This window comes from Nyctibius grandis, chromosome 4 (assembly GCF_013368605.1).
Source record: "Nyctibius grandis isolate bNycGra1 chromosome 4, bNycGra1.pri, whole genome shotgun sequence".
Taxonomy (NCBI): domain Eukaryota; kingdom Metazoa; phylum Chordata; class Aves; order Nyctibiiformes; family Nyctibiidae; genus Nyctibius; species Nyctibius grandis.
Window position 1 is genome coordinate 30,343,776 of NC_090661.1, and position 27,797 is coordinate 30,371,572.

Sequence of the window (27,797 nt, forward strand, 5' to 3'; positions counted from 1 at the left end):
ACGTGTGTATAACACAGCTGCATGCAATATAGCATGCTGCAATGCCAGTGCACAAGCAGGGTGTACACTGCTAGTTTCTCTGTATTTCTAGGGAAACGAAGTTTTACTGGGATTTTCCAAACAACAGCTCCATCAAATGTAGAGCAGACCTCATAGTCTCTTCTTCCAATTTTCCACCACTTCCTGTAAAAAAAGAATAGCACGGTATCACACTTGGCACCAAGTTACTATGTTGGTGGAAGTAAAGGATTCCTCCGTCGTGTGAATGATTCCAACTTTCTCCCACCTAGGTGAGTAAGAATTTGAAAACAGAAATTTCTCTGTTGTGAGCACTCTGGGGATGAAGGCTGTCTGCATTCCTGTCAGATTTGTGCCTTCCTAGGTCTATCCCAGCCCTCTTTAAAGTCACACTTATATTCAGATGTAGGTATGTGTGGCATGCATCCATCTCAAGAAGCACTGCTGTAAATTACTCCACTAGTTTAGCTGTATAATACATCCTGTCATATCACAAGTGGCTGTAGAGCTACAAAATGACAGTACTCCTTAATGAGACAGGAGTCCATGACACCAGAAGATGGCTATTCTTCTTTACCTTTTTTTACTTCCTTTTCTCTCAGTACCTTTCTTCAGCATCTAGGCTGCTTCATCTAACAGACTCTTCCAACATTGGCTGTTGCTAGCAGCATCTTCCCAGCTTGCGATAACAATGGTATAGACATTCACCACTCCACCATGCCCACTGTAGACTACATCAGTCTCGCAATTCCACAACAGTACAGTCAAATGTATGCTGGGTCAATGCATATTTTGGTTTTCAGTGTTAGCTCGTTGTTTTACCATAGATGTTCGATCAGTGAGCAGACTACTGTAGCTGCCTTCCCAAAACAGAGAGCAGTCATCCAACAACACTGATCCAGAGAGATGAATTTACTCTTGAACCTCCAAGGGCAGCCAACACATTCTCAGTCTTGATTGTTGCCCTTTATTAGATTGGTATTTATTCCAAAGCAATCATAAACTAACAGAAAAATAATGTGGAGATCCTGAAATTCATCTTCAGTGTATGTGTTGAAAACTATATCATCACAAAAAGCAGCTGTCCTCCAAGCAGGTGCTCAGCTGTTGCTTTTCTACATGAAATGTGGAATGCCTTCCATCTGGTCTCATGAGGAGGTGGCCTTTGTTATGCTGGATGAAAAATTGTGATGGGGAAGCAGAGAAAATTATGTGCCACAGTATGCTGGTACCATTACCTATTTCAGTGCAACTGCACTGCATGCTATTTCACAAGCCATCCTGCAAAGATCAGACGAGATTAAAAAATACCTTGAGGACAATCAATTTACTTTTTCAATGGTTGAAAAAGGCCATTTCTACAGACCAACCTGAAAAAATCCGTGTTATCTATGAAAACCATGAGAAGAGCTTCCTCTCCACCCACACATTTTTCCTGCAGTCACCCAATAATAACGCCTCTATCCATTTCTCTGTCATCTACTGGCACAGCAGCCTTTCCTGGCAAAGACAGCTTCCCTGCCTTGACTAAGGTCCCCCTGCATTCCTGGCCCCGAGAAGCATTCTGCTGAGATGAATCACTCACAGGATGTCACCAGGGCGCTCCTTTCTTCATCTCCAGGTGCTAATTTAACTAGATGGTAGCCAGGGACCAAATCAAAAGAACTAAAATACTTTGCGGCTGATGATGTATGTAGAGCTGATGGTCTGTGAAGAAGTGTCTATCTTGAGCTGTCTGAGAGTCATGTCCCTTTAGGGAATGTGCATCCTCACGTTTCTTACAGTTGTAATCAGGATGCTTCAGGCTGTGAACATCACTCAGCCAAACCCTTCTGTGGGATGTGCCAGGGGACACCACCATGGCACGCTGCCTGGGCTGAGAGCAGGCGGCTGCTGCATCTGGCCATGTCTCTGCAGCTCTTCCTCGTTCCCGACAAACCCGGGCTCCATGCCGGAAAAGCAGCGGCTCTAATTGCTTCCTTTCTTCCTTCGCCTCCTGCAGGCACTGGGGCTGCAGCACATCCATCAACGACGCCTGTGGGGCTGTGTGGGGGCCGGGGGGTGCCAAGGACCACTGCTGACACCAGCTGGTTTTCACAAGCCTTATGTTTCATGATTTTTATTAGTAACATAACTTCTTCTAATCAGACCGCCTTTTCACTAGAATTAGCAGAAGTCTTGGTTGGATATCAGTGAATTAAAAATTCCCATAGCAGGTGGAAACCCCCCTTTCATGCGTATGGCCGCAGTAACCCTGGTTTCAACTGGGAAAATTTATCTGTGTCCACAGGAGCATGACAGGTATATGCACAGCCACAAGAATTGTGTCCTTCAGACCATTGCTTCCTTACACATACGTCCATCATGGGACTCTGAACATCTTCATGGAATAAGACTGTGCACATCGTACTGTGCTTGAAACACATTTCCAAAATGCAGAACTTCAAATATTGATGAACACAACCTGGATACTCTCAGTGCACAGCGATCCCAACTTCTGTAGATATTTATTATTTGACTGATAACTTGGGCTAATTGCATAGCCCCTTCAATACTGTTAACATTGTCCTCCATCTTTTAGTGTTTCCAGATTTTAACAACTGATTTTTTTCTGATTCTGAAAAATAGGCCTATTTGAAAACATAGAGCATTCAACTGCGTGTTCAAAATTATTTCCGTATGTAGAATTGTAGCCAGGAGAACAGGATAGTCCATCCATGAAAAGACAGAGCCCTCTTATACTGCTTTGCCCTTCCCAACCAGAACAAATACGAGAGAAAGAACCTAGGCTGAGCATTAACTGTCTGAGGGTTGAAACTCATCACAATTAACTCCAGATAGCTGTAAAACAGGTGTTTACATCTGACAGCTGTTAGGCATTTCTGGAGTCTCATCCTAAGGTAGACATTACTACAGGACATGCATCACACCCTGAAAATCTCTATTTCTGACTACTGATTCTCAAGGGAATCTAGAGGTCTCTCCCAGACACAGATGTTTTACATTTTTGATGTCAAATGTGGATAAGACAAACCATATTCCAAAGTTACGAGCTGATGGAAAGTGGCCTCCTTTGACTTTACGAGGTTCATTTTTGAAGTGGGAGCCATGCTGGAACATGTCATTTCAGCAGTCTGTATTTTAGGCATCCCCATAACACCACTCAGGGTGGCAGGGAGGCACAGCTTCTCAGAACAGCTTCTGCAGCTGAGAAGAGCTGCTGTTGGTGCCACACTTCTGCAAACACCATGGGGCTGGGGGTGGCTCAGGAGTTGTTACCTCCTGCCTTTCCAGTTGCTGCTGAGCCTGGGGATGGAGCTGCACCTGACAGCAGGCTCTTGTCCTCGTGGGAGACAGGGACCCCATGCCTGGCACCAGTGGGGACCTAGCCCTCCTGCCTGCCTCAGCTCCTGGTTTACATGATGGAGTCCCATCTGTATCAGAGGCAGCAGCTGCAACCTCCTCCTAACCTTGCCATGCAGTGTGGGAGCTCCCCATTCTTCCCATGATCTCAGGAGTTGCTTCCAGCTTCCAAAGCCCAACAGAATACAGAGCTCCTGCTTTGCACAAGGGTGAGAGTTTAGCCTGCCCCTGTTCTGTTAAAGTGCTGCTGTTCTCCCAGCTGCACAAACCCTGCAAGAACAAGGAGCCCTTGCCTGGCAGGGAAATGAGGTACCACTTAACCTGAGGTATGAGACATCTTTTCCTTGTTAAGACATGGCTCACGCTGAATTCAGGAATATGCGTCCAATTTTTACCCTCCCCTTCCCTCACATTAATTATTGTATGAGACCTGCTGCAATCCTTAATTATTTTAATGTAAGCACTAATGTCTAAAATACCAGAGCTGGCTCTGCTTGCTGCTTTAGCATGGGGCAAAGTACCTGCCAAGGCCTGAACAATATAGATTTCTTAATGCAGATAAAAATCAGCATGTTGGTGTAAAGGCGCATGCAGTTGCTGGGATATGCTGTGGTATGTTTCTAACAGATGATCCCTCGTAGCAGGGAAAGACTCTCATATTTAAGTCTTCTGGCAGTCTCAGTGATGAAAAATTTACATTTGAGAAAAATTGAGCAGAAGATAAGAGCATGTATGTATCCTTCACATAAGCACATGATATGCTGCAGTAATCAAGTCATGATCATGCAAGTGCATTGGATAGAGTGCTATGTTCTGATCATAAAAGAAAAAACACTGACTATGTAACCAGATGCAAGAACAACAGCTCAGTCCATCACCAATGGATTGTCATGAATTTTTGGAACTTTGAAATGTGAAAAATAAGCCTTTGGTGAGAGACGGGCAATATAGTGCTTTAGAAGAAGGTTATGATCCCATACACATAAGATGATTCTTTTGGTCCACTGCTGTCACACCTACCCCCTCGAAATTTCATCACCCTTAAATGTCTTTGATCTAAGCCTATATCCTGAGCAGATAATGGAAAAGCAAACACATCACTGTGTGGGATAAAGAAATTGAGACAAGAAGTTACCTGTCATCTGTATAATTATCATGGGTAATTATAACCCAGGAGTTCAAATCTTTTTGCTTTCTTTCATCATGATTTTAGGTTCCTGTAAGGAGTAGATGTTATACCAATGACTGATAAATTCATTATTTTTTGACCTGTTTTTACTATCTACAAAATTCTTCATCCTATACATGGTCCAGAATTTCAGTATCTCCACAGGCTGGAGATACCAGATATTGTAAGCTAAACATTTGCAAGATGAAATGACATGAAGACCCAAGACTGATAGAATATATCCTGAGAAAATACAGTATGATCTTTTAATGCCAGTGATCTATTTTTTTAAAAAATAAAACTCCTAATACTGGGCAAACACAAAAGCTAATCTTTGAGAAGTGTACGGGAAAAAGTAAAAATACTGAGTATGTGAATAAGAATTTGTTTTAATTTCTCAGTGCCTATATTATACCAGGACTACCTGGTAACTAGCTTATCACAAAGCTCACCTGTCTGCCTGTTTACAGTATTACTTAAACTTCCATATAAAGCTCCTTTTCAGCTTCATTTTGTCTCAGTATAACTTGTCTGCATGGATTATAATGCAAACTTCCATAGAATTATCTGGCTCAGAAGCAGACACTTCTTGGGACAACGCTGTTGTACGAATCACATTCAAACTTCTCTAATCCTGACAGATAGGAAACAATGCCTGTACTTACTGCACAGATATCAAAGTAGCAGAATGAGAACCCCTATGAAAATCAGTAATTTCTAACAAAAATAAATGTATAACTGATCTTCAAATCAGCTCTAGCACATTCAAGCATCACTCCTTTCACAGAATCTTGTTATAGTTTTTTTCTGATGGAGCACAGAAGTGGTGAAAAATCAGTGTTCAGTAATCCAGGACTCCCCCATAAATTGCTAGGATAGAGACTGCACTGCTGAAGCCATTACAGCAGAACATGCATCACTGTTACTCTTGGCCCTTTCAGTTACAAAAAGCATTGCAGAACAGAAAGCTCGCCAATGGATTTCTTTTACAAGTAAGTCAGGGATTATAACAGTAGATATTCTGCATGCTCCCAATAAAGCATAACAGAGAAATACAACAAGCAATTCTGAAAATCATAAACGTAAGTGGAATGAAATGATCCAAACAATAAACTTAAGGGTGTTTCCTTTGTAACACTCAAACTGCTGCCATCATTATTTATCTACCTGAGCCTTCTCCCCTTTTGAGGAAAACAAAACCCTCAGCCCTCTGTGGTTCGATAGTCTCTTGTTCTTAATACCTTGAAATCACCTTTGTCTGGTACAGTACTTTCTTCTTGCCGTTCACCATCTCCCAAAGAATCGATGTATGAGTCTTCATTCTGAAGAAAGAAAGAAATGATAAATGGTAATATTACAACAACAACAGCAGCATTATCACAGTAGAGAATTAATTCCTACTCACAATAACTTATGCTGAAACCCCAATTAGAACAGCTGTTGGTTACACCCAGCTGTATTACAGTGCTCAGCATAACGAACAAACCACCATGTGGTTTGGCACATGCCGGTACAAAAATCAATGCCAGGGGTACCCTTTCAACGAGTCAATGAAGGAAAGGCCATTTCAGCTGCAAGATACCCAAAAGGTGCCTCTGCATTTATTCTGTGAATAAAGATTTGCTTTTTGTTTTGCATATGATCTTTTGGCAATCTTCTCCTCCTCTTAGGAGTATTAAATCTCAATTTAAAAAATACCGGAATCTTTTGTCTGGGTTTGAACCCAGAGTATGAAACACATTGCAATTGCAAAATTTTAAATCTAACATTTCAGTTTTTTCAGGAAACAGAAGTTCCAAAATACTTCTACAATGTAGGGTGCCCCCTTTTGAAATGCTTTGTAGGAAAACACCATTAAAGGACAGTTCCTATAAAAAAATGTCGCAAGTATTCTGTTTCTATTTCCAGAGTACTTCCTGAAGTGATATGCCTTCGTCCAGTCAAAGAGCACACAAAACAATGTATAACATACTACAGTTAAAATTAAATGCAAATCTTGAAATGACCCAGAGAATGCAAAGCAAAATGGAAAATTCAGAATGAAAGTAGGACTGTGGAAATAAAATTCAATTCCCTATATCTGTTCTCTGTCTTCTCTTTATCCTTTTTCCAGTAACAAAAGATGGGGTTGTCACCTTAATATACATGCCAAAATTTTGCTATTGATACAGAAATATTAAGTTTTTAATAAAAGTAGCATTTAATTAAGTCTGGGTTTGGATTCAGGTTGATAATTGAGTCCCCTAAAAATTGTTCTCTTCCCTTTTCATTTTTTCCACTTTTCTTTTTCTGTCCCCTTGCTACGCTGGCTTCTCTCATTTTGCCTATGAAGCTGAGATCTTTGACTCCAGTGGAGTCAGGAGGACTTTTGCCACTGATAGCCACGAAGAGGACATTTCACCTTAAACTCCTTCAGTCAGAGACATTGCCGCCTAGTCCCATGAGACAATAAGTTTGTACAGTAGCTTGAATATAAACATGCTCACAAAGCAGGATTTTGTTTTCTGTCAACTGCATGTCAAATGCAACAGACCTTAAGCAAACTTTTTAAGCCATTTTCTTACCTGTGGTGCTTTTGTGTTTGACATCATGGCCTTCCCTGGATCCATGTAACAGAGTGTTTCTGGCACCTCCACGGGCAGCACTTCCTGAGACATGTTTGCAGGATGTACTCCTGTAGGAGGCAATGGCAAGTTATTTTATAAAATGACCAGAGGCCCCACCCATCTCATCTCTATAAGTAAAGGATTCCCCTCCCATTGCTGAAGATGATGGAGCGCCAAGGATGACTGCTGTGGGGAAGGACCCTATGAGGCAAGCACAACAGCCAAAAGGGATGCTGTACCTTCCCCTGGCTGAGAACCTCTCCCAGCCTGCACTTGCCCCTTGGGTCCTGCACTGCTGCCACCCTTTTTCTGTGGTGAGCAGAGTCCCAGGCCATCCTGCTAAGCAGAGGAGAAGCACTGAGGGCATCACCACTGGAGCCTGCTCCTTCAAACCCAGCTCCTCCCCACCTGCGGCATGGGGACCGCCCTGAGCAGAGAGTGACAGCAGCTCCTGTGTGGGGGAAACTGAGCCCTGGAAAAAGCCTCTGTGTGTAAATAACTACCAGTGAACTGCCTGAATGCAGGCACGCACTTGTCCACTTTGGTCAAAGCCTCCGTATAAGCAGGGGGACCCAAACTCGCTGCCTGCAAAGAGGTGCTGCACTGCACCACGCAGTAACGGCCCCCCCCATCCCCCGGAAAGGGCCACCCCCCCACACCTGACAGGTTCCAGTGTGGACCAGCAGTTCCCAGCTCCTCCTGGGCTGCTCCCATTTCTTCTTCCATGGGGAGCAAGGCCAAGGCATCGGCAGCACAGGGGTGGGTGTTCGGTTTGCAGAGGTGAGCAGTAGGTAGGGTAGGTGAGTGAAGGGCATGGAGTAGCAGTTACAGATTGTGTGCATAGGATGGCAGGGGAGAAGGAGGTGGACATTTTCATGGGATTAGTAGATCGTGAGGTCAATACCTACAGCTACAAGCATTACCCAGGACTGTAATGTACTGTACTGCACTGGACAGTACCTTAAATTCGACAAAAAAAGCAAGAAAATACATAATAGCTGTGCAAAGCAGGTAAGAGTTATGCTTTTGTACGTTTTCCAGAGAAAGGCAATTGAACTTTATGCAGCTCATGTCAAGGTGAGCTCATGTCAACTTATGACTCATGTCAAGATGAATGGAATATAGTATCCAGTGGTTTAGTTTTATTAGTTTTATTTTACAGAGATTTTGTTGAATATAAGAGCACATGAACATCTCTAGGCATACCCAGTGGAAATTACCGTCTTCAAACACAGAAAAACAAATTAATAACAAACTAGCATCTCCAGTAACAGTAGGCTGTGTCATAGCATCTGCATTTCCAGCATGAAAAGTAGCTCTGCCCACACACTTGAAGTACAAGAGCATCTTTGGCCTTAGGTCATGGACACTGTGAGCTGCATCCTGGAGAACTCCTCTTGCAGCTTAATTCAGAGAACAATCATTCATCATTTTTTTTGGCCTCACCAGAAAAGAAGACCTGCCTGACCTTGGAAGACTTGCCATGGGATACTAAAAATCCCAGTATACTTGTTATTAGAGCAGGTCAGCTTTCCCAAGGCTGATTAGTTCAGAGGTCCATTAGCGTAAGTGATGATATTCACCTAGAAACCCCTCTAAAGGTGATGAATCTTAAGAAAGTTGAGATTCCCTGTCCTCGAGGAAACCCATGGAGAAGAACAGGTGGATTCTGCATACAGACTTCCACATCCCCATTAGATGCACACTCAGCCATCTGGAATGATCTGTATGGCCTTCACCTAAATTGGAGTATTCTGCTCCCACCTGAGTGACTCCACAGAGAATGCTATAAAGAAAGAAAACTCTAAGACTCTCATTAACAACTGAACTAGTGTTATCTAATTTAAAATCTGAATGTACAAAGCTGGATGGTCTCAATTTGTAGAATGAAAAGCAGGGACTCCAAGTGGAATGATTTTATTTCTTTACCTTTCATATTTCAGTAATTTAAGGATAGCCCCCTCCCTGGCAGTGTTTAAGGCCAGATTGGATGAGGCTTTGAGCAACCTGGTCTAGTGGAAAGGTGTCCCTGCCCATGGCAGGAGGGTTGGAACTAGATGATCTTTAAGGTCCTTTCCAGCCGAAACCATTCTATGATTCTATGATAGACGAAGCGAAATAACCTATCTACTTCAAAGATTTAACTGTCGTTGCCCTGGCAGCAAGCAGCACACTACTCTCATCCTTTAGAGCTTGCTAGACCTCATACTCCCTCTAATACTCGGGTTTCTTATTCACACTACAACCCGGTTTGTAGAAGCATCAGTCACTTGGCAAAGGTACCTGTATTACATATGACTGCAGAGAGAGGCTGTGGAGAAATGGAGCTCCATGGCAAACAACATTTTTTCAACATGTTCAAATATAGCTTTGTGGTTTCTTTTATCACAGTCTTGAACTTGACTGAAACTGCTGATAGCCAGCATCCCTCTAAATGCTCTGCAACAGTATATGCTTGCCTAGCCTTGGAAGAGGCCTAGCCTTTGAACAGGCCAGGCCAAATGAGCCTGGGGTTATTCTGGCAAGCTGGAAACACAACCAGGACTGGCTGTGGCCACCTCCCTCACTGCTCTCGGACACAGAGATACTTCTACACAAAAAACAGCATTGGAGAGCAGAGTCAGATAGGCATTCTGGCTCGGCTACGTCCTCTTCCTGCAGGAGGAGCTGTGTCTTAGACCATCACTTGTGCAGTTAGTGAAGGAGGGAGATGTTGAGCAGGAGCGGAAACTCACAAGAGGCAGGGGCACTACTGCTGTCTGTCACCTTACTCTCTTACACATGTAAGAAAGAATCTTCTGGGAATTTAATTTTAAAGCAAGTCTTCAACCCAAGAATTTAAAAGTACTAGAATATATGCCTGTTAGGACATGACAATCATACTGAGAAAATTACGGCACTTTATATCCATTACGTATATGCATCAGCATTTGTACGCTTCTAGCATGTAACTAGTACACAGCTCTGACACTGAAAGATATTACTTTCCCAGTAGAGAGACTGGCATCTTTAATGACTTTTTATATCACTGCACTCACAGTTAAATGCTTATCTATGTTTCTTTCATGTTACAGTTACTGATTGTCCTGGTTTGGCCTAAACCAGACCGATTTTCCTTTCAGTGATTTTTACTTTCAGCTAAGTCTCCTCTAACTAACTGCATGTTTTTGCAGACAGTGTCTGCTTCCAGGACTGATAACGCTCGAAGTTTGTAGTTATCACTGAGGCACCGGTAGGGATGTTGTGCAGAAAGGCTCTTGCTGTACTTATTCTTGAGAGAAACCAAGGTCACTGCTGAATTCCTCATTGCTTACGAGTGAAGAGCCGAAGGGGGGTCGCAGCTGCAGTGGGAAGCAGACAGGGCAGGTGACCCAAAATTGACCAACGAGGGTATTCCATCCCATACACGTCATTCTCGGTATAAAGTGGGGGGATCACGAGGGTCTCGCTCTCTTTCTGCTATGGCCGGTGTCCAGGGAGGACTCCGTCTGTTTTCCTGCTGCCCCCGATCCCGATCCGTGCGTTCCTGAATCCAGCTCTCGACCGTCGCTAGGCCCAGGCTGGGCCTTCCCGGAGCCTGCCCTGCAGTGCCGGTGGTGACGTGGCTGACTTCAGGGGAGCTCAATCTTGGTTTTGTATATATATTTGTATATATTTGATTATTTCTATTATTATTATTATTCTTTTTTTTCATTATTATAGTTTATTAAAACTGTTTTAATTTTCCAACCCAGAAGTCTCTCTCCCTTTTCCCTTTCCCTTTCCCTCTGGGGGGAGGGGGGGGGGATAACAGAGGGCATCTGCCACAGGTTTAATCGCCAGCCCAGCTTTAAACCGTGACACTGATGCAGTAGATAAAGCCCAGCACTTACCATACCAGTCATAGAGCAGCCTAATTGAAGTGGGGATTTATGCACCATTTTATCTCAGATTTTATGCATGTTGCAAATGTAGAGTCCTCAATGGTTACCTGTACAGTGAGAAAGTCCTCTGTGCCTGGAGTTGTCTCACTGTGGTATGTTTTCTGTACTTGGAGAAGGTTTCCCAGGAGTACAGTTAAACTAGAAGAGCAGTTCCCAAAGTTTTCTGAATCACTGTTCACTCTCCACATTTCTGCAGACTACATGCAAGTTTATCATCTCCTCGCAAGCTGGAAACTAGCACGAGGGCAGTATGACCAGTACGGTGCTTCCTCCTGTGCACCAAACCAGCTGTGGGTTACAGGCCATCAGCTCCTGCATCAGCAGCAATCATGGACCAGAGCTTAAGAGTGACTGGAAAAGGTATTTGTTAAGGGTCTATGAAGGATTTCTGAATACTCTTCTGCACATGGACCAAAACATTTAATCTGTAACAAATTCTAGGATATCATATCATCTGTCAAATCTCAAAAATAAACTACATCATATGTTTACAAATTAGATACCAAACCAAAACCACTGCAGCTCAAGGAGGAATTTGGAGCATGGCTTGCTTTCAAGGCTGGTTGAAACAATTTTGGATGTCAGCCAGCTGAGCAGCAGAAATTGCAAAATTAAAGAAACAACTATCAATTTAAAAGTGTGTATTAATATATGTAGAAACTTGCAGCTGCTTACCTGATAGTTATCAGCCTCTAAGGATGCTCCATTACCTCAGCACAAGAAAGAAAATAGGAGAGCAAACATTTCATATATTTGCAACTAATTTGCAGATTATTAGCTGGAGAGAGAAGGGTGCAATAAGCAGCAGCTGGCAGGAAAAGTCACACTGTTAGGGGCTGAGGGACTCTCTTTTGCCAGTGTTTAAGGCGGAGAAAAGAAGAGAGAGCCGGGAGCTAGAAAGCACTCACAGTATGCATATCGGGCATCTGTAAGCCCAGAGCAGTCAGAATCTCAGCATCAGGATTTAATGCCATCATGTTTTCTGGATTAGGGTTTTTTAGTTGCTATTCTTTTTAATATCAAGACTGCTTTGAAGAAACCGGAGGAGCAATATACCTTTATCTCCATTTTAAATGTTGTCTCCACCACCTTTTTGTTCCTGATTTCCTCTTCCTTTTCTTCTTTCCATTCCCTGCTATCTTTTCGTTCCCATTGACTTCTTGGCTTTCCAAAATATCCATTTCCTTCCTTCCATCTCAATACCACATAGCTATAATTCCCCTTTTAATTTTTATTTAAGTATTATACAAATTTTTTTCCTTCTCCCCTTCCTCCCTCCCTTACTTTTTATACCATCTGTTTTCTTAATCTTTCCCCTTTGTCTCACGTCTCCTCCATACTGCAATGGTAGCTTCAGAAGCTTCAAGTCTGAATGATGGAGGTTTGGTCATATTTGGAACAAGCATGAATACTACAAGCATTAGGGCAGCTGGGATCTTGGTGAGACACCCAACTGCATGGAGAAAAGGGGATAGGCAATACTGGGTTGAAGGGAGTGCAAAGGAGACCTCAGGACCCAAGGAGGAAGAAACTGGAGACATGACAAGACATCCCAGAGTTTTGATATGAAGAGCTGGAGGGGTGGGAGGAGTGCTGGGGAAGTGCTTTATGAACGCTGCAGGTGTGTAGGGCTTCAGTGGGAACCCTGCAAGGGACAGACTTTCAGGAGGAGCTCAAAGGTACAAAAGTTCAATGGCATGAAAGACACACAGCTCTCACCCATTGCTACCTGTTGACCAGCACACCATGATCAGGGCATGAGGAAACCAGCCCTGCTGGAAATGAGGCCCTCATGGCCTCCTCTGCAGCATTATGACTCTAGTAAGACAGTGGGATAATTACATGTACACAGCAGAGCTTAACACGTGAACAGGTCTTGGCACAGGGTTTCTCAGAAGGGAGTTCTGCTCTATCATCCACGTTCTCCTGTATCCACTGTGGCAGACACATTTCCCGTCATTCACGTGGTGCAACCTGTAGTCTCACAAATGAATAGCTCATTTCACTCAGACTGTTTGCCATAATCTTGTGTTCGATCACCCTTTGGGCTACAGAACAGTGTAAAATGGTGCTGCCAGCCATCCCATTAGCTTCTGCTTCCTCAGCGGCACTCACCCGACAGGACTGTCCAAGTACTCACATGCCTCACGAGGGGTTCAAAAATCCCACTTCTGCTTTCCTTAGGTTCCTACGGGCTGACTCACCTCACTAGCTGACCAGTTCTCAAGGCACCTTTGTGATAATCAGAAGGGCTGGGGCAAAGGTACAATTGCATACTAATCCCTTCACTTACCTACAGATAATGAATAGGTAAGAAAGGAAAGCCAGACACAGAAAAGATGCAGAACATATTCATTACAATTAAGGAGGTCACCATGTTAGTGTTCATAGTTCCTATTACCACAGCTACCAAGAGTTCTGTCTTTTAAGACATTTAGGAAAAATCGTGCTAACTCCTGTTGGTGCTAACACTGTGATACAGCGTGAGCCTGGATTTTTGCAGTGCTTCTCCCCTCCTAGTTTGTTTCCTCCCTTGAAGGGATAATTCCATTAAATTACTCCTATTTCCTGTAAAAAGGGACACTCCCAACCTGCAAAACCAAAAGGGCTTTTAAATGCCCACGTCTGCAGATGTTACCTACATTCTTTCAATGCCTCAGTACAGCCCAGAGGCTGAGCACGGGAAACATACCCCATTAGCAGCTGAATCAGAACAAAAAATGTCGGAAGACTACGCCACACAAAGCTTAGTGTGGCTTAGTGAAGTCTTGCAGGCTTCACACTGGCCTGCAAGAACTGATGACCAGGATCTTCTGCAAGTGTTCTGTGCAATTAATTAATAAATTCAATGATAAAAACCAAGCTGAGCCCAACAAATTAACCAACCCCCTAAGTCACAAACAAAGCACCTCTACTAAACAGGGACCAGGAGTGCTGACGAGATGGGAGCCAGAAGAACAGGCCACTGCTGAAGAGCAGTCACCTGGAGACACCACTACAATATCTCAGAGAGGAAGAAACCAACTGCACATGGCATGATAGGGCTGGTGTCTTCCCCTCAACTCAAGAGCATTACCTATTGGGTTGCTACGTATCTCTGGGTGAAGGCCCTCAGTGCCCCAGGAAAAGGATGGCTGGATGAAGGATTGAGCTAGAGCTTTTTCAAGCTCTACAGCAATGCAGGATGTTTAGGTATTTTCAGGGAAAGAGCAAGGGCTTTGCTGGGGGACTCAGGTGGCTGTGGGTGTATCTGAAAGAAGAAAGTCAAGGATGTTTGAGGATTGCAAGGGAAGAATTGACAAAATGAGCCAGTTCTTGTCCAAAAGCTTTACCCATAGCGTAAGCACCACTAGAAGCTATCATCTGGGCCTGGCCAGACTGCCGGGAGGTGGGACGAGCTCAGCCCCTGGGAGGTACAGCAGAGCATGCCTTAGTGGCACACTGGGAATAAATGGGGTTTCTCTCTGTTAAACAAACAAACAAAAAGATAGCAAGGGAAGCAAAGGGGTATCGTTAAAGGCAGGGAAGGGAGGAGAGAGGCAGGGTTCTTGAAATTTGGTGTAATCAAAGACCTTGGGTGGCAGGGATGGGAACTCCATTTGCAGCCCTTGAAGATGCCCAAAACCCCAGCTGGAAGATGGGCAGGTGGAAGAAGTAGCAAACACATGTGTCACCCCAAATGGGTTTGCCATAATGATAAACAGCGAAGGCTGAAGGGAGTTAGAGCTGGGGTAGAGGAGAGGCAATGACAAAAGGGACTGTGTGACTCAGCAGCAGAGATCACAAAGAGGAGCCCTTGATGAGCACCGGCAAGTAAACAGCCATTTCTGTACGCTGGAGGTTTGAACCAGGGCTGCAAATTGGATGGAGGTGTGAGGGCCTGGAAAAGCATGTGGGGCAAGGACACACCATCCCTAAGGGGGTTGAGGTCATCTGAGGTGAGTGTGGGAGACTAAAGATGACAAAGGCTTAAAGCCATCAAGGAATGCTTGAAGGAAGAGAAGGAGACAAATGATGATAGCAAGAGGGAAGAGTAGTTTTCAGCCTTTTAGAAGTTCACATTTAATTTTGAGTTAAGGATTTATTTTCTATTTTGGCTATGATTGCATTATACATAGCTCTGTGTGTGCCAATACATGTTACTTCAGCACAGACAAGCTACTGCGTTTTATTTAAATTTGAAGTAATTAAGGACAGCTGATAGTGACTGAAGCATTATGTCTTCTTTTAGATTAGCATCTCTGTTGTAATGAAACAGGCTTACAGAGTATTTGCATTATTATAATCCTTCATAAAGCAAATAATTATTTTTGGTCTTCATCTCAAAAATTAAGCAGTTCAACAAATTGCCCTGTGCTGTTTATAGTAGTTGCATAGACTGTGTGTTGATCTTATACTGTCAGGGACTGACAAAGCTATGCAATTACCCATGAATTACCAGTGAATATCAGTGATCAAACACTTAGCTGCCTTCTTACCACAAAATCTGAATGTCTCACAGTTTTTGGTGTTTTGATTCTCACAGCATCCCATCCTATAACAACAAGGAATACTATTAAACCTGTTGAAATTAATGGGACGCAGATGCTGAGCTGGATCCTCTAAATACTGTGAGTGTTCAGTGAAAAGCACAACCCCAGGTTAAGTACTTACACACATACCAGAAGAGCCGAACCTGACTCACAACAGGGTTTGTAACGGTCACTCCCAAGGGATTTTCCAGACCTAAATATCACTGGTGTAATAAAACTTGTAAATTCAGAAGTATAGAAAATTAGTATTTTCCATGTGAAATCTCAGATCTTCTATATCTTTTATGTTTAGTTTTGCATGTTGTTTCCAACAAAATTTCTTGCTGATGCTATAGGAAAATATAGTTTTCTCTTTTTCTTTGAAATGGTCCACATTTGTTATGTATTTTTCTGTTGTACTACATGTGGAATAATTTAAATATCTGTAGCCCATTTGTTTTCACTTCACATATAACTTCTACTAGTGTAGTAAATTTTGAAATAATTGGTATTGCTGTCCCACATTCATCATTTAAAAACCTCATCAATAAGCCCCATATTTCCTAAGCTTTGCTTTACTGCATATACATGTATGTACATGAAAAAAAATATTCACCAGCAGTGAAATCCAACATAAATAAAGCACAAGACTAATAATTATTTTGTTTGATCAGTTTATCTAGGATTGCCACGTGGTGGAGAGGAGCCACAGGCTGAGACAAGTCTTTGTACTTTCCCAAGTCATGTTCATTCACAAACAGGTCTTGATTCTTCTGCAGGAGAAAAAAAAATTATTTGCATATCTTTCCTGCCAACTCAGGATGGTGTTTATTTTTTGTGCTCTCGTTTCTGCTCTATAGCTGAATTCAAAGCCTGAAGGATCACGATGTTTGTTGTTCTGAATATTGTAGCTCGTTAGTTCTATCAGCTTGTCAAACTCCTCCTCTGTGTAGGTAAAGCTGTTTAAGCAATACGGGGAACAAATGCTGGAAACGTCCACGTTGCCCTGCTCCATCTCTGCAGGACTGCGCTCTACACCTGATAAATAAAGAAAGGTTGTTGATGGAGTAGAGATGCGGTGCCATATCCCACTTTCCAGATGGGGCACAACATTGCTCCTTGCTACCCAGACACCCGCATTTCTCTCCCATGGGAGCTGCAGCAGGGGAGGGAGACGACCATGCTAAACCATGCCTCCCATCCTGACACAGCCAAAAGGTGGCCAGGTGGTGGGAGGGACCGTTTCTGCCCCACGGCTTACCCAGGCTCTTTGTATTTTCTGAAGGTGTCATTCACCAGTGGGAAAAACACCACCGTTGGTGCCTCTGGGGTCTCTGCATCTTCAAAGATGTAGCACTCCTTTAGATTTTTCTTTTCTTCTTCGCTCAGGTGGATTTTGGGAAATGGGATTCCCTGCTTTAGGAAGTACTTGGAAGCTTCTTCCAAAGGCTGCATTCAGACAGAAAAAAAAAAAAAGTCAGAAATTCTGCCACCCCCCAACTTCTCCAAATGCACAAAACATCCATCAAAGGCTCTGTGCAATGATGAGGGAGTAGCATTCACTGTCAGTGTTTCTTCTGGCCTTTGTCTCTTGCGTGAGATATTAAGTACTAGTTGTTAACAGAACAACATTTCAAGACCCTGTCTCCAACTTGCACTCCTGATTGTTGTCCTACCTCCTCCTCCTCCTCAGCCTTTATCTGCAAGATAATTAAGATGTTCATGGCTGTGGGCAGCAGTGGCCTAGCCACTTAGGACACAGAAACATGCCCTTTACTGCAGAAAATCCTGAAATGAGCAGAATGGACAGGAATCTGAAATGCCAGTTTTTAAATATGCATTCATAAAGGTACAAACATCTTGTTAACTTGGCATGAAATATTTAAAAGCCCCCTAACTGTCTTAGATGCCTTGGTTGTGAAAAGTGATGTAGGCATCTGGGAGCAAACATCATCTTGACTGAAATGTTAATTTAACCTTGCAGGTGTGTGAGTAATTTTTGAAAATAGGAACTTTTCCTGAATCTGGTTGGCACGTATGAAAACTTTAGTCTTCAAGAACTTCTGTCTATCCATATCTAGCAACAGGAATTATAGGCCAGGTTGTGTGCTGGTATTTGAAACAGCAGATATGGCATCAAAGGATAATTCTTCTCAAAAAAAACCAAAAAACAAAAAAAACCCACAAACCAAACAACAACAAAAATCCAGTTACTGTTTTAAAGACGTCTGGACTAATTACTTCTAACTCAACGGCATGTAGATATCTTTAGAAGGGTATCACAAGACAAAAGAAACTAGTTCATCAGTGGTGCACTCCATGCAGAGTGTAGCCGTATCAAGATCCCAGGAGCACACAGATCTAGGAGATAGTGTTTACCTATCAGAGGACAAATAAAAGATTTAGAAACTGGTACCTACTATTGTCCTTAGGGGATTTGCCATGGTACACCAGCATCACTGAGAGATCTACACATCTACAAACGGGAGCTGTACACCAAGGATCCTTTTTTCCCAGAATCAGTTTCTTCTACATAAACTATTCTGACTCCTTAGGAGTTAAAGTGCTAAAAGGGCTAAAAGACAGTGGTCGTCACTGAAGAAAATAGAGTGGTCATCGCACCAATGTCTGTGATCCAGAGGAATAGTTCAAGTGTAGGACAACATCCACTTTCCTCTCTGGCCTCATGAGTGGTGGGTAGCTGATATCGATGTATCCCGCCGTGTCTGCCAGGCACATGAACTCTGCTGTTTCCGTCAGCTGGCTGGGGAAATTCTCTAGCACAGTATCTAAAAGGATATATTTTTTACAATGAGTGATTCACAGGAAGAAGTAATATATCTGTTGTTTGCTAATAAGGAGGAAAAAAATGCCTGTCCTCCCTATTACTTTTGCTTTCCAAGACCCTGCCACACTACGGAAGCTCAGCCTTGACACATAAAAGACAGACTTGTCTAAGGTAAAAAGACAGAGCTCTTTCACTTCTTCTGCTTCTCTTCTCCTGGTCCCCAATGAGCAGTAGTTGCCTTTTCCTGGAATCAAGGGACTTCTTTGAATATTGTTAGCACTTCAATTTCAGTATAAACAGAGCTGTGCCACAATTTCATCTGTTTTGCAATTTCACTTTAAGTGCAGCGAAAAAGTGCTGATATCTAACAAGTCACTTCTGTTAAAGATGCTCGGCTCTGCCCAGATGATTTGACTAGATTGAATTTAACTAGTTATCTTGAAATTTTTGTCTCCAAAGTGAAGAATAAAGTCTGTTCATCCTCTTCCTTCTCTTCACCAATGAAAACACCAACAATCTAAGCAGATAAAAATTAATATTCAGGGATGTTTACCTTTCCATATACAGAAGCTTTTGCTCTGGAGGTATTCATTGTGTACCTGGAACCCCTTCAGGAAGTTGTAGAACTTTGAAACCATCACCCGCTCAGTCAGGACCTGCCGAATGATGCCCATGATGCCACATTCAGGGGTGACTAAGTAAGTCTCCAGCTCATGGCTCCTGGCTGGTAGGGAAGGCTCATCTCCTTCTGAAGGATAGAGAAGATTAACAAGGTGTTTTGATAAAGTCCTTTGCAATGCTTGAATTACCAAAAGGCATCTAATATAAGCTAGAGGAAAGAAGATCCTAATAAGACATGGCAACATACAATCAAATCAATATCAAAGTAGGAACGAGAAGAAAATCAATGTTCAGTAAGCGTATTCCATGAAAAACAAGGTCAGAGTGGCAATAAACTTCTTAAAGCTGGAAAAAGTTATTTACTGCTTGATAGAAGTCATAGGTGGATTCCCTGAGTGAAGGTCAGTGGAGGCTGAGAACTGGGACCAGCTTCTTCCAAAAATTAGCCCCAACCAGCTTTGGAAAAAAATGCTGTCAGGAGAATGAGACACCCATAAATGATTGTGCTAAATGACACCTCATGAGATTGGGAAACAGGGCCAATGACTTTCTTTCACAGGCATTTATTGAGCTCAGGGTTCTGCAACACTTCCCTGAAGGAACTGATGAAAAGCCCATTAACCAAATTCAGTAAGCATATTTGAATACAGGGAGGACAGCCAACACCTCTAAGGAGCACACAGGTTTACAGTGAGATCAAAGAAAATTGAAATGGAGTTCCACATAATTGATATAGCCAAGTCTTCAACAACAACACACAAAAAGTATGATTTGCCAAGGCAGACAAAGAACACAGCACTGAGATGTTTGTTACAACATGTAGGTTCACTGAAAGGCCACTGGCAAAGATGATCTGTTAAAAAACTTCAGTAGTTTTATAGTTGGTGGCAAATAATCACTTGCATAAATTCAGTCCAAGCTAGACTAATGGAAATGATGTTGCTATGAGTGAATTCAGAGAGGAAACCTAATTAGATATCACTGGCAACAGGACACCTCGGGGGAAATAAAAAACCAACAGTGCATCATTGGTCTCAGTTTTAAAAAGCCTTCATAAAGATTTCACACTATATGCATCTGAATGTAACATTCATTTGAAGATTAATAAGACAACAGGTGAAGTAGAAACAGAAACGTAACCAACCAACTTCAACAGTCCTGGGTTGGGTACACCTCAGTGTGCACCTTTCTGTATGATCTGGTGAATTCCAGGCATCCAACAGGTTGTAGGAAAAGACATTGCTCCACAGGCCTGTGCAATGGTAAAGAACAGGGAAACTGCTTTGGAAACATTTTAATGGAAAATATCCCTTTGAAAAAATAACCTTTCAGCTTTGCAAGGAGTATCGGAATGACTCAAGGTTTCAAAAAACTATTAATTTCTTTTTAGCAACTCACATTCTTTCCTCAAAGAGGAACCTAAATAGTTTCAAACATTGTGCCAGGCCTTCAGCCACTGTAATTCATTGTCTCATACAGCTATTGCTGATAGACTGCAAACCAATGTTTCCCAGCCTGCATATTCCTGTCCTATAAGCAACTGTCATCAGAGAGTAAAACCATGCCATTTCATATAAAGTAAGGGTTTGGTCTACAAAGTATGTCATATATAAATGTATACTTAGTTAAAATGTTTGGAGGCTGCTCCTGAATATCCAAGATCCAAATGGTTAGAGCACAATTTGAGATAGTCTGCAAAGTAGTCCTCTAAAGCAAGACATCTTCTATGTTCCTTGTAAGATTTCCCTTGCCACAACTGGATAATCCCCATAGACCTTCTTCCACTTTTGCCCTCACATTTAAAAGTACATCTAAAAATGTCTCCCCAGTGCAGAAAACTCCAAAATCCTCTTGGATCTTGAAAAGTATTTCTTCCTCCACAGCTCTTCTGCAGGCCCTGAGAACTCTGCCACAAAAGGCAGTGCTGAGCTTTGCCTTGAAAATCCCTACCAGTGAAAGCTTTACAAAAGACGTACATCACAAAGCGTACAATAACTTGAATTCCACAATACAGTAATTATGCCTTCCTTAAATTAGTAACAGAAAAACAATTCCCTTCTAAACCTGGCTTGTTTGTGGAGTGGGACAATAAGCCAAGGGTCTTCTGCTTCACAGTAATAAGAATGGGACTCGCTTGAGAAATGTTAGAAATCATTAATAATTAAGAAATAATTAAGAAACCAGATAGATGATCTCTGGCTGTTCACTTAGCTGGCAACCAGAGTTCATTTGCAGATAATTACTGACCAGTTTTCATCAACACAACCTCATCTCCCTGCAGCTTGAGAAGCTTCTGTTCAGGCCTACTGTGAGAAGGCATCTCCTCTCATTTCTCCTGTCTTCATTTGGTGCCTTCTCACTCCATAACTCTTCTGGCTTCTCGAGCTCCAGGAGTTACATGCTGCTTGTGCATGTTAATCTCTCCCAAACACTGGTGTGGGAGGTCCACACCTGGTCCTGGTGACCCCCAGGACTTGGTCATAATTACATAGCAATGTTTTCCTAACCTCTTGCACTGAATTTTCATGGTACCTGTATTTGCTGAAATAAGAACTATGAGGAGAGACAGTATCTGTTACGAGGCTGACAGAGCTGAAAATAGCAGACAAGCTTTCATGCACCCCAATCTTTCTTCTGGAAACCTGAGGGTCTTGCATCCCCACAAGCTCATCCAATCTTTCCAGCTTCAACCACTGCTCTTATAAAAGGCCTTACCTCTCCCTGCAAATGACGCCTTGCCTGAATCCTTAAACCATCATGCTGTAACTAATAGTACATTTTAATTGCAGCCCAAGAGGGCGTTACATGTTGTATCACTAGATGGCAGCATCACTTCAACTCTCCACCTCATTCTTTCTAAAGATACACCTACGGCTGTGGGGTCACCAGCCTAATCCAGGTACTGAGGGTGAGAACACAGAACTCAGCCCAGACTGGATGTGTTGGCTGTGCTTGCTACCTGGCCACCTCGGGTATGACCACACCATACCACTATCATTGCAAAGCTGCAATGGAGGCACAATGTTCTCAGAAGAAAGCTCCATAGTCCCACCTAGCTCTGTGATCTACCTCCTATCTCTGGCAGTCAGCACAGGGTGCTTAACAGAAGAATACAAGAAAATGGAAAGTATGAAGAGGTTTCTTCTGCAATGTACTCGATTTGGTATGTCCAGTGCTGGTGGCTGCATCTGAACTATTGTGTTTCAGAGCCACCAGCGGGACCACCTTCCATGAATTTGTCCTCCCCTTTTTAGACCTATTTATACTCTTGGATCCTGTGATATCTTCTGAGCCTTTTCCCTCAGCCACCTCTTTTCTTAACTCATGACATTGGTAAAAGCTCTAAACACAGCCATTAAAGCTCTGAGATTTAGTGTCTGTGTGGCTAAGCACAATCTTCTGTTCCTCATGCCCAGCTTTTTCTCGTGATTGTACCAATATGACTCTGGACTCCTTCTGCATCACACACTGAGGTGCACAACTTCTCTGCACACCAAATAAGGAATACCACACAGTGTTGCTGGTTGTATGGATTTTTCAGTTCATAAGAAAACCTGTTCTTACTGGTAACCTCGGTGTACTGTTGTGTTGCGCTTATTTACATGTAATACTTCTGTTGTTCACAGTCTATGAACAGATGGACTCTTCTGCAAACGTCTTCACCCCAGAGAACCAGCGTACAAAGGGGTGTGGTAGAGAATTCTAGCATTTTGCAAAATTAAAACAAGAATTGCATAAAAACTGCAAAGCTTTCATGCATTACTGGGAGCCAATCACTTTACTGAAATAAGGATGACAAAACTCATTGAATTAATTAGGCTAGCAAAATTACAAATTATTTAGAATACTATTAAACTTGCAAAAATACCAGTAGCAGTTCAGAAAACGACTCAAAATTGCCACATTTTATAGCAAACTCAGTAACAACTCTGCTTTTTGTTATAAAATCATCCCATTCATAGACAAATTTGGTTTTAAGATTTCAGTTTCAAAATACAAATGTTTCCCATGTGGAATTCTGCAGCTGATCTGTTTAAAATAAACCTAACCTCTTTAATGCCTGAAGTTGCAGGGCTGCTTAGAGTCACCATTCAAGACAAAAGCAACAGTGAATAGTCTTATTCAACATTTCCTCTAAGTATTTTTTAGCCTATATCTCCAGTGTTTAAAAAGTCCACCCAGAGGTGAGAACAACATGTTGGATGCTTTGCTTCAGTCCTGCATGCTTCAGGGCAGAGGTTACAATATGCAGGGTCTGTATTATATTAAAAATAAAGTATATTTTTACACAATTCAGATTTTCCCAATGGAGCACATCACCTTTCATAAAGCAGATGCGGGATTCAGGGAGCTTCTTCATCAGGCGGCCCATGAAGAACTCGCTGCCAAAATCCTCTGCGTGAATGAAGGCACCGTATTTTAAGAACCCAACCTCATAAGGGGTGAACTCCACCCATTCTGCAGAGGCACAAAATGGACTTTTAAATCTCAATCCTATCCCTACCTGCTTGCAGGAAGGGCTCTGAATGACAAGGAAGCAGCTGCAGGACAAACCCTATCAGCAGGGTGACCACAGACGGGCCTTCCTCAGGGTAAGGAGTTATCATTCAGCTGGTTTCAGCCACTCACTCAGTAATGTTTCCCAAACTTGCTCATACAGATCTTTTCAACAAGCCTCTTCAGACAGAAGATTAATGAGGTTTATACCAAAAGGCGTCATCCCAAGTTACCCCAACGTGTAGAGCTAAGGGTCTGACTTCGGAGTACCCTGGCTGTCCTTAAGCACCTCCCACAAATTATTTCTGCCCCATAAAAGATGGGTTCCTCTCAGATCCTGGGCACAAAGTCTAGAAATAGAAGAGGAAGCAGAAGTTAAAGAGGAAGAGGGACTGTTGAGGAATGCTATAGTTCAGCAGTGCAAGGGGTTGCAGGACATGCAGTAACTGATAATGCAGACCATTTGAACACCAACCAAGTCCAAATACAGCTCAGTTTTGCCATCACCTTTGAACTCTGAAAGGCTGTAGTCTTCTTTGATGTTGAGGATCATGTAGATAGGTAGGGGATTCTGACCCTGATTCAATGCCTGTCGCTCATCTGAGAGTTTGTGGTTGTTTTTCTGTGAATTGACCAGAAAGAGCAAAACCAAAGGACTGTCTTGGCATGGTGTATGGCCTTGCAAGATTACAGCAAAACAAATACTTGTTTACCTCTTGATTTTCTTATTCTCTCCACTCATTTTGTGTCCAGACATTTTTTTAACCAAGGAGTGATCTAAACATTTACACATCCACATAGCTTATTTAATTACCAGTGAGCTGTAGGACACTTTGTGGTACAATGGTCTCTCATTCTTCCCAGTAAATGTATCCACTTTACACGGATTATTTACATTTTCACGGAGAGGAACAGAGCAAAAGAAACCAAGAGCAGGACTCTGCTGTTAGGTGCTCAGATACTCATACTGGTAGAAGGAGACATAGGTTTCCTGCTCTGTGGAATACCCCTTGGGCTGCTAATTATGTATTGAGAGATATGTGGGGACAAATCCCCTTTGTTAGTCAGCAGAAATCATCTGCTGGATAATGCTGGCATGCTGTCGGGCTAGCACCTGTCCCTGGAGCTTCATTTTCCATACAACAGTATTCAGCAGCTGTTAGGGAAAACACAGACACACTACCCCATCACTTAACGCTTTTTCCAGCAGAAGCCCCCAAAAATCAACGCTAGAGATCTGGTATCCCTCTTGCTTCCGCAGTTTTAGCTCCTTGTCATAGTACTTCAAGCTATCCAGGGAAAAGCAGCTCAGCTTGCTCTTGGTCATGTGTCTACGGACTTCACCAATCGGTCCAGACAGATCCCTGCGTGACCAGTCAGCACTCTGATACAAATGTGACAAGGTCCTAGGGAAAAGAAAGGAAGTACATTGTCATATGCTCACTATGCTTTCACTTTTTTGATTTGGATTTAAAGACCATATCAAATGAACTAGCTCAGGTTCATAAAAAAACATCTTTTGGGCTCAGTTTATTATGGAAGATAAAAGATTTTTTGATTTAGAGCACCCCTCAGATCCCTAATGAAACCTGAGGACTTGCAAAAAGCCCCTCCGTTCTAACGTATGTTTCTGCACAAGGCTGTGATTTGCACCAGGGTCACTCACTAGGAAAGATCCTAGAGGTGAAACAAAGGGTCAAGGAAAATGTTGCTCCCCATAAGCAGTGCCTAGGCCATACGCTGGCTCAGGCAATGTGTTCCTAATGCAGCTGTAAAAATGCTCAAGACTGAAGTAGTACACCTTCCTTTACCAAAATGAAGAGAATGAATCTCCTCATACAGCAGACTGTAGAGGTGAGGAATGATGTCTTTGTCCAGGATCTCCTTACCATGTTGAACCAGATGACCCAGTGATGTATGAAATAGCATCTAAGAGATCCAGCTTCTGAAGACCCAACAGGTTGCCTAACAGAGATGTTAGTGCCCGGGTGCCACCTCCTGTTGTCATGACTGCTATAACTGGTACCTGTTTAAACATCAGCACAGCAGTGGTAAGCAACAACTTAGTTTACCAGGACATGTGATCAGAGTTGAGTGAATTGCAGCATTTCTGACCTACAAGAAACTCCAATATTTCACCATTTCCCCAAGCAGGGGAGAAAAAGATGAAAACCTGGTATTTTGCACATCATCATCATGATAGTAATAATAAAGATTTGGTAATCAGCTATTTTTTTTTAATCAAAATCAATCACTTTTGATTCTGGATTGTTACATGCTGGCTTACAAAAACAGCTCAAAACCTGTTGTTGCAAGGCATTTCAATATTAGACTGCTTTTTCCTTAGTGATACACCATGTCATAAGAGCTCTATTTTGAGAACAAGCAGAGCTCACCCTCTCTTGTAAGTCAAGTACAATAACTAGATTACATTTCCTGTAAAGTATCTTGAGTATATAATTGCAGTGATGAACCACAAAGCCTAATTGCATGGAAATCTAAATTCTGTTACAGGAAGACAAATTCCTCCAAGAAACCCACCGAGAGAAGAGGAGCCAAATGACATTTCCCATACAGATTTCCAGGCAATTGCATCAAGGAAATACTCAGCAGTGTCCTGATTCAAGCAAAGCATTTCAGGTAAAAGCAAAGTATTTTGATTTGCGTTTACCTGACTACAAGAAAACATTTTCTTGTTGGAAAATCTGAAATTAGTGGTTAGAAGTAGTTCCCCTAAAAAATTCTTATACTTAAGAAACTGCTTTTTTCCACTGAAACTAGTGTGCTAATGAGAAACAATATACTGATGTGAGGAGGGACATCATTTACAGCATCCAAAACCATTCTGTCATATAATGTTTAATATGCCTTTGGTCCAGCTGTTCTGAACAAAGGGAAAACCACAGGTGAAAAAAACCCTCTCAAAATGAAAACTTCATTTCTGAAGTGCCTGGTCACGGACCATGTTCCTCCTTAAAGTACCAACCACCCCCATGCCAGCATGGACATGAAAAAATACAAACCCTAACTTGGTCAGACAGATGAGAGAAAAATGTTGAATGTCTTTGTGCTGCTAGAGTGAGATGATGAGCACCAGAATATAGCTGAGATGATGAGCACCAGAGAAGAGAGTCTGTGAGAAGAAACATCCTCATCAGTCAGTGTTATGTATCACTTTAACTGTTAGGTTTTCCCCCTCCAAAATGTGATAATATAAAATGCCTTATGGGGCCTTGGTGACTGAATGCTCAGCTAAGAGAGTAGGACTGTCCAGGTCTATAATTCACAGATGGAAAAGAAATAAGACAGGGAAAAAAAATGCTGATTTATGGCATTCTGCTTTCCGAGCAAACATGTAGCAAGTGGGTTTGATACTACTCATGCTCTCACATTGTTTCATCTAAACATTTCTTGATGCTTTACATGGGGCACTGAATACGACTGGGCTGGTTAAGGAACAATGCACAAACAGCTACAAGCATAACACATTCCTGTTACACAGCGTGGTCCAGTCCCTATGGTGCTCCCCATACCTCATGGTCTTGTAGGTCTCGCTCTAAATGAAGTGCTTTTTTCAGAGCAGAAGCCACAAACTTCCTCCGTTTCTGTAGGAAATTTTTCTCCTCCATACACAGATCAAACTCCAAGCGAACATCAAAGTTTCTTGACCTCAAACAAAGTCCAGAGTTAAATTGGATATGCATGATCACTTACAATTAATGTCTGGACCCACGATTACAAGTTGCAAACTCTAGTACTAGGCTTCGAAAAGCTGCTATTGCAGCCCCACAGAAGCACATCACAAATGGTACAAACAAGGTAGAGAAAAGTCGGAGAAAGTTAAAAAGTTGTAAAACCTTACAGAAAAAAACAGAAATGTTGTTTATTGCTACAGTGATTTTCAAGAAATGTCTAACATAAATACTGGAATCCATATACAGATACTAAAAACAGCGGAATATTTAGGATTTGTTGCCTGAAGATCTCCAGACTGTATAAATACAAATACTCTGGATTCCTTACAAGCAAGGAAAGTGAAGTATAAATACATATTTTTCTAAACTCGTAGCTCCATGGACTTTGCAGCCAGAAAAGATTATTCTCCCCATCCAAACTGAACTCCTGCATAGTAGCATAACGGGTAATTTCACCCAGCACAGTTAACAACGTTCACCTTCTGGACATGGGTAACTAACACAGGGTAAAAACAATCATTGCCTAAATACTTTCTCCCTTAGTTACAGAAAAAGGTAAGAAGGCAAAAAAGCTGGGTAGCATCTTTTTTTGACAACCACAAAACCC

General features: G+C 42.3%; 1 protein-coding gene and 1 pseudogene across 1 annotated transcript in view; both read right to left on the reverse strand.

Annotated features, from left to right (window-relative positions):
• The window catches only part of LOC137662218 (cytosolic phospholipase A2 epsilon-like), a 35,022-nt gene extending 27,816 nt beyond the window's left edge, over window positions 1-7,206 (reverse strand). Inside the window, exons 1-2 of the mRNA XM_068398375.1 lie at window positions 7,114-7,206; window positions 5,791-5,871 (exon numbers count right to left, since the gene is read on the reverse strand). Of these exons, the coding sequence (XP_068254476.1) occupies window positions 5,791-5,871; window positions 7,114-7,206 (174 nt within the window). The remainder of the gene's footprint in view (window positions 1-5,790; window positions 5,872-7,113) is intronic.
• A 9,211-nt stretch (window positions 7,207-16,417) lies between these two features.
• LOC137662220 (cytosolic phospholipase A2 epsilon-like) overlaps window positions 16,418-27,797 on the reverse strand; it is a 37,333-nt pseudogene continuing 25,953 nt past the window's right edge.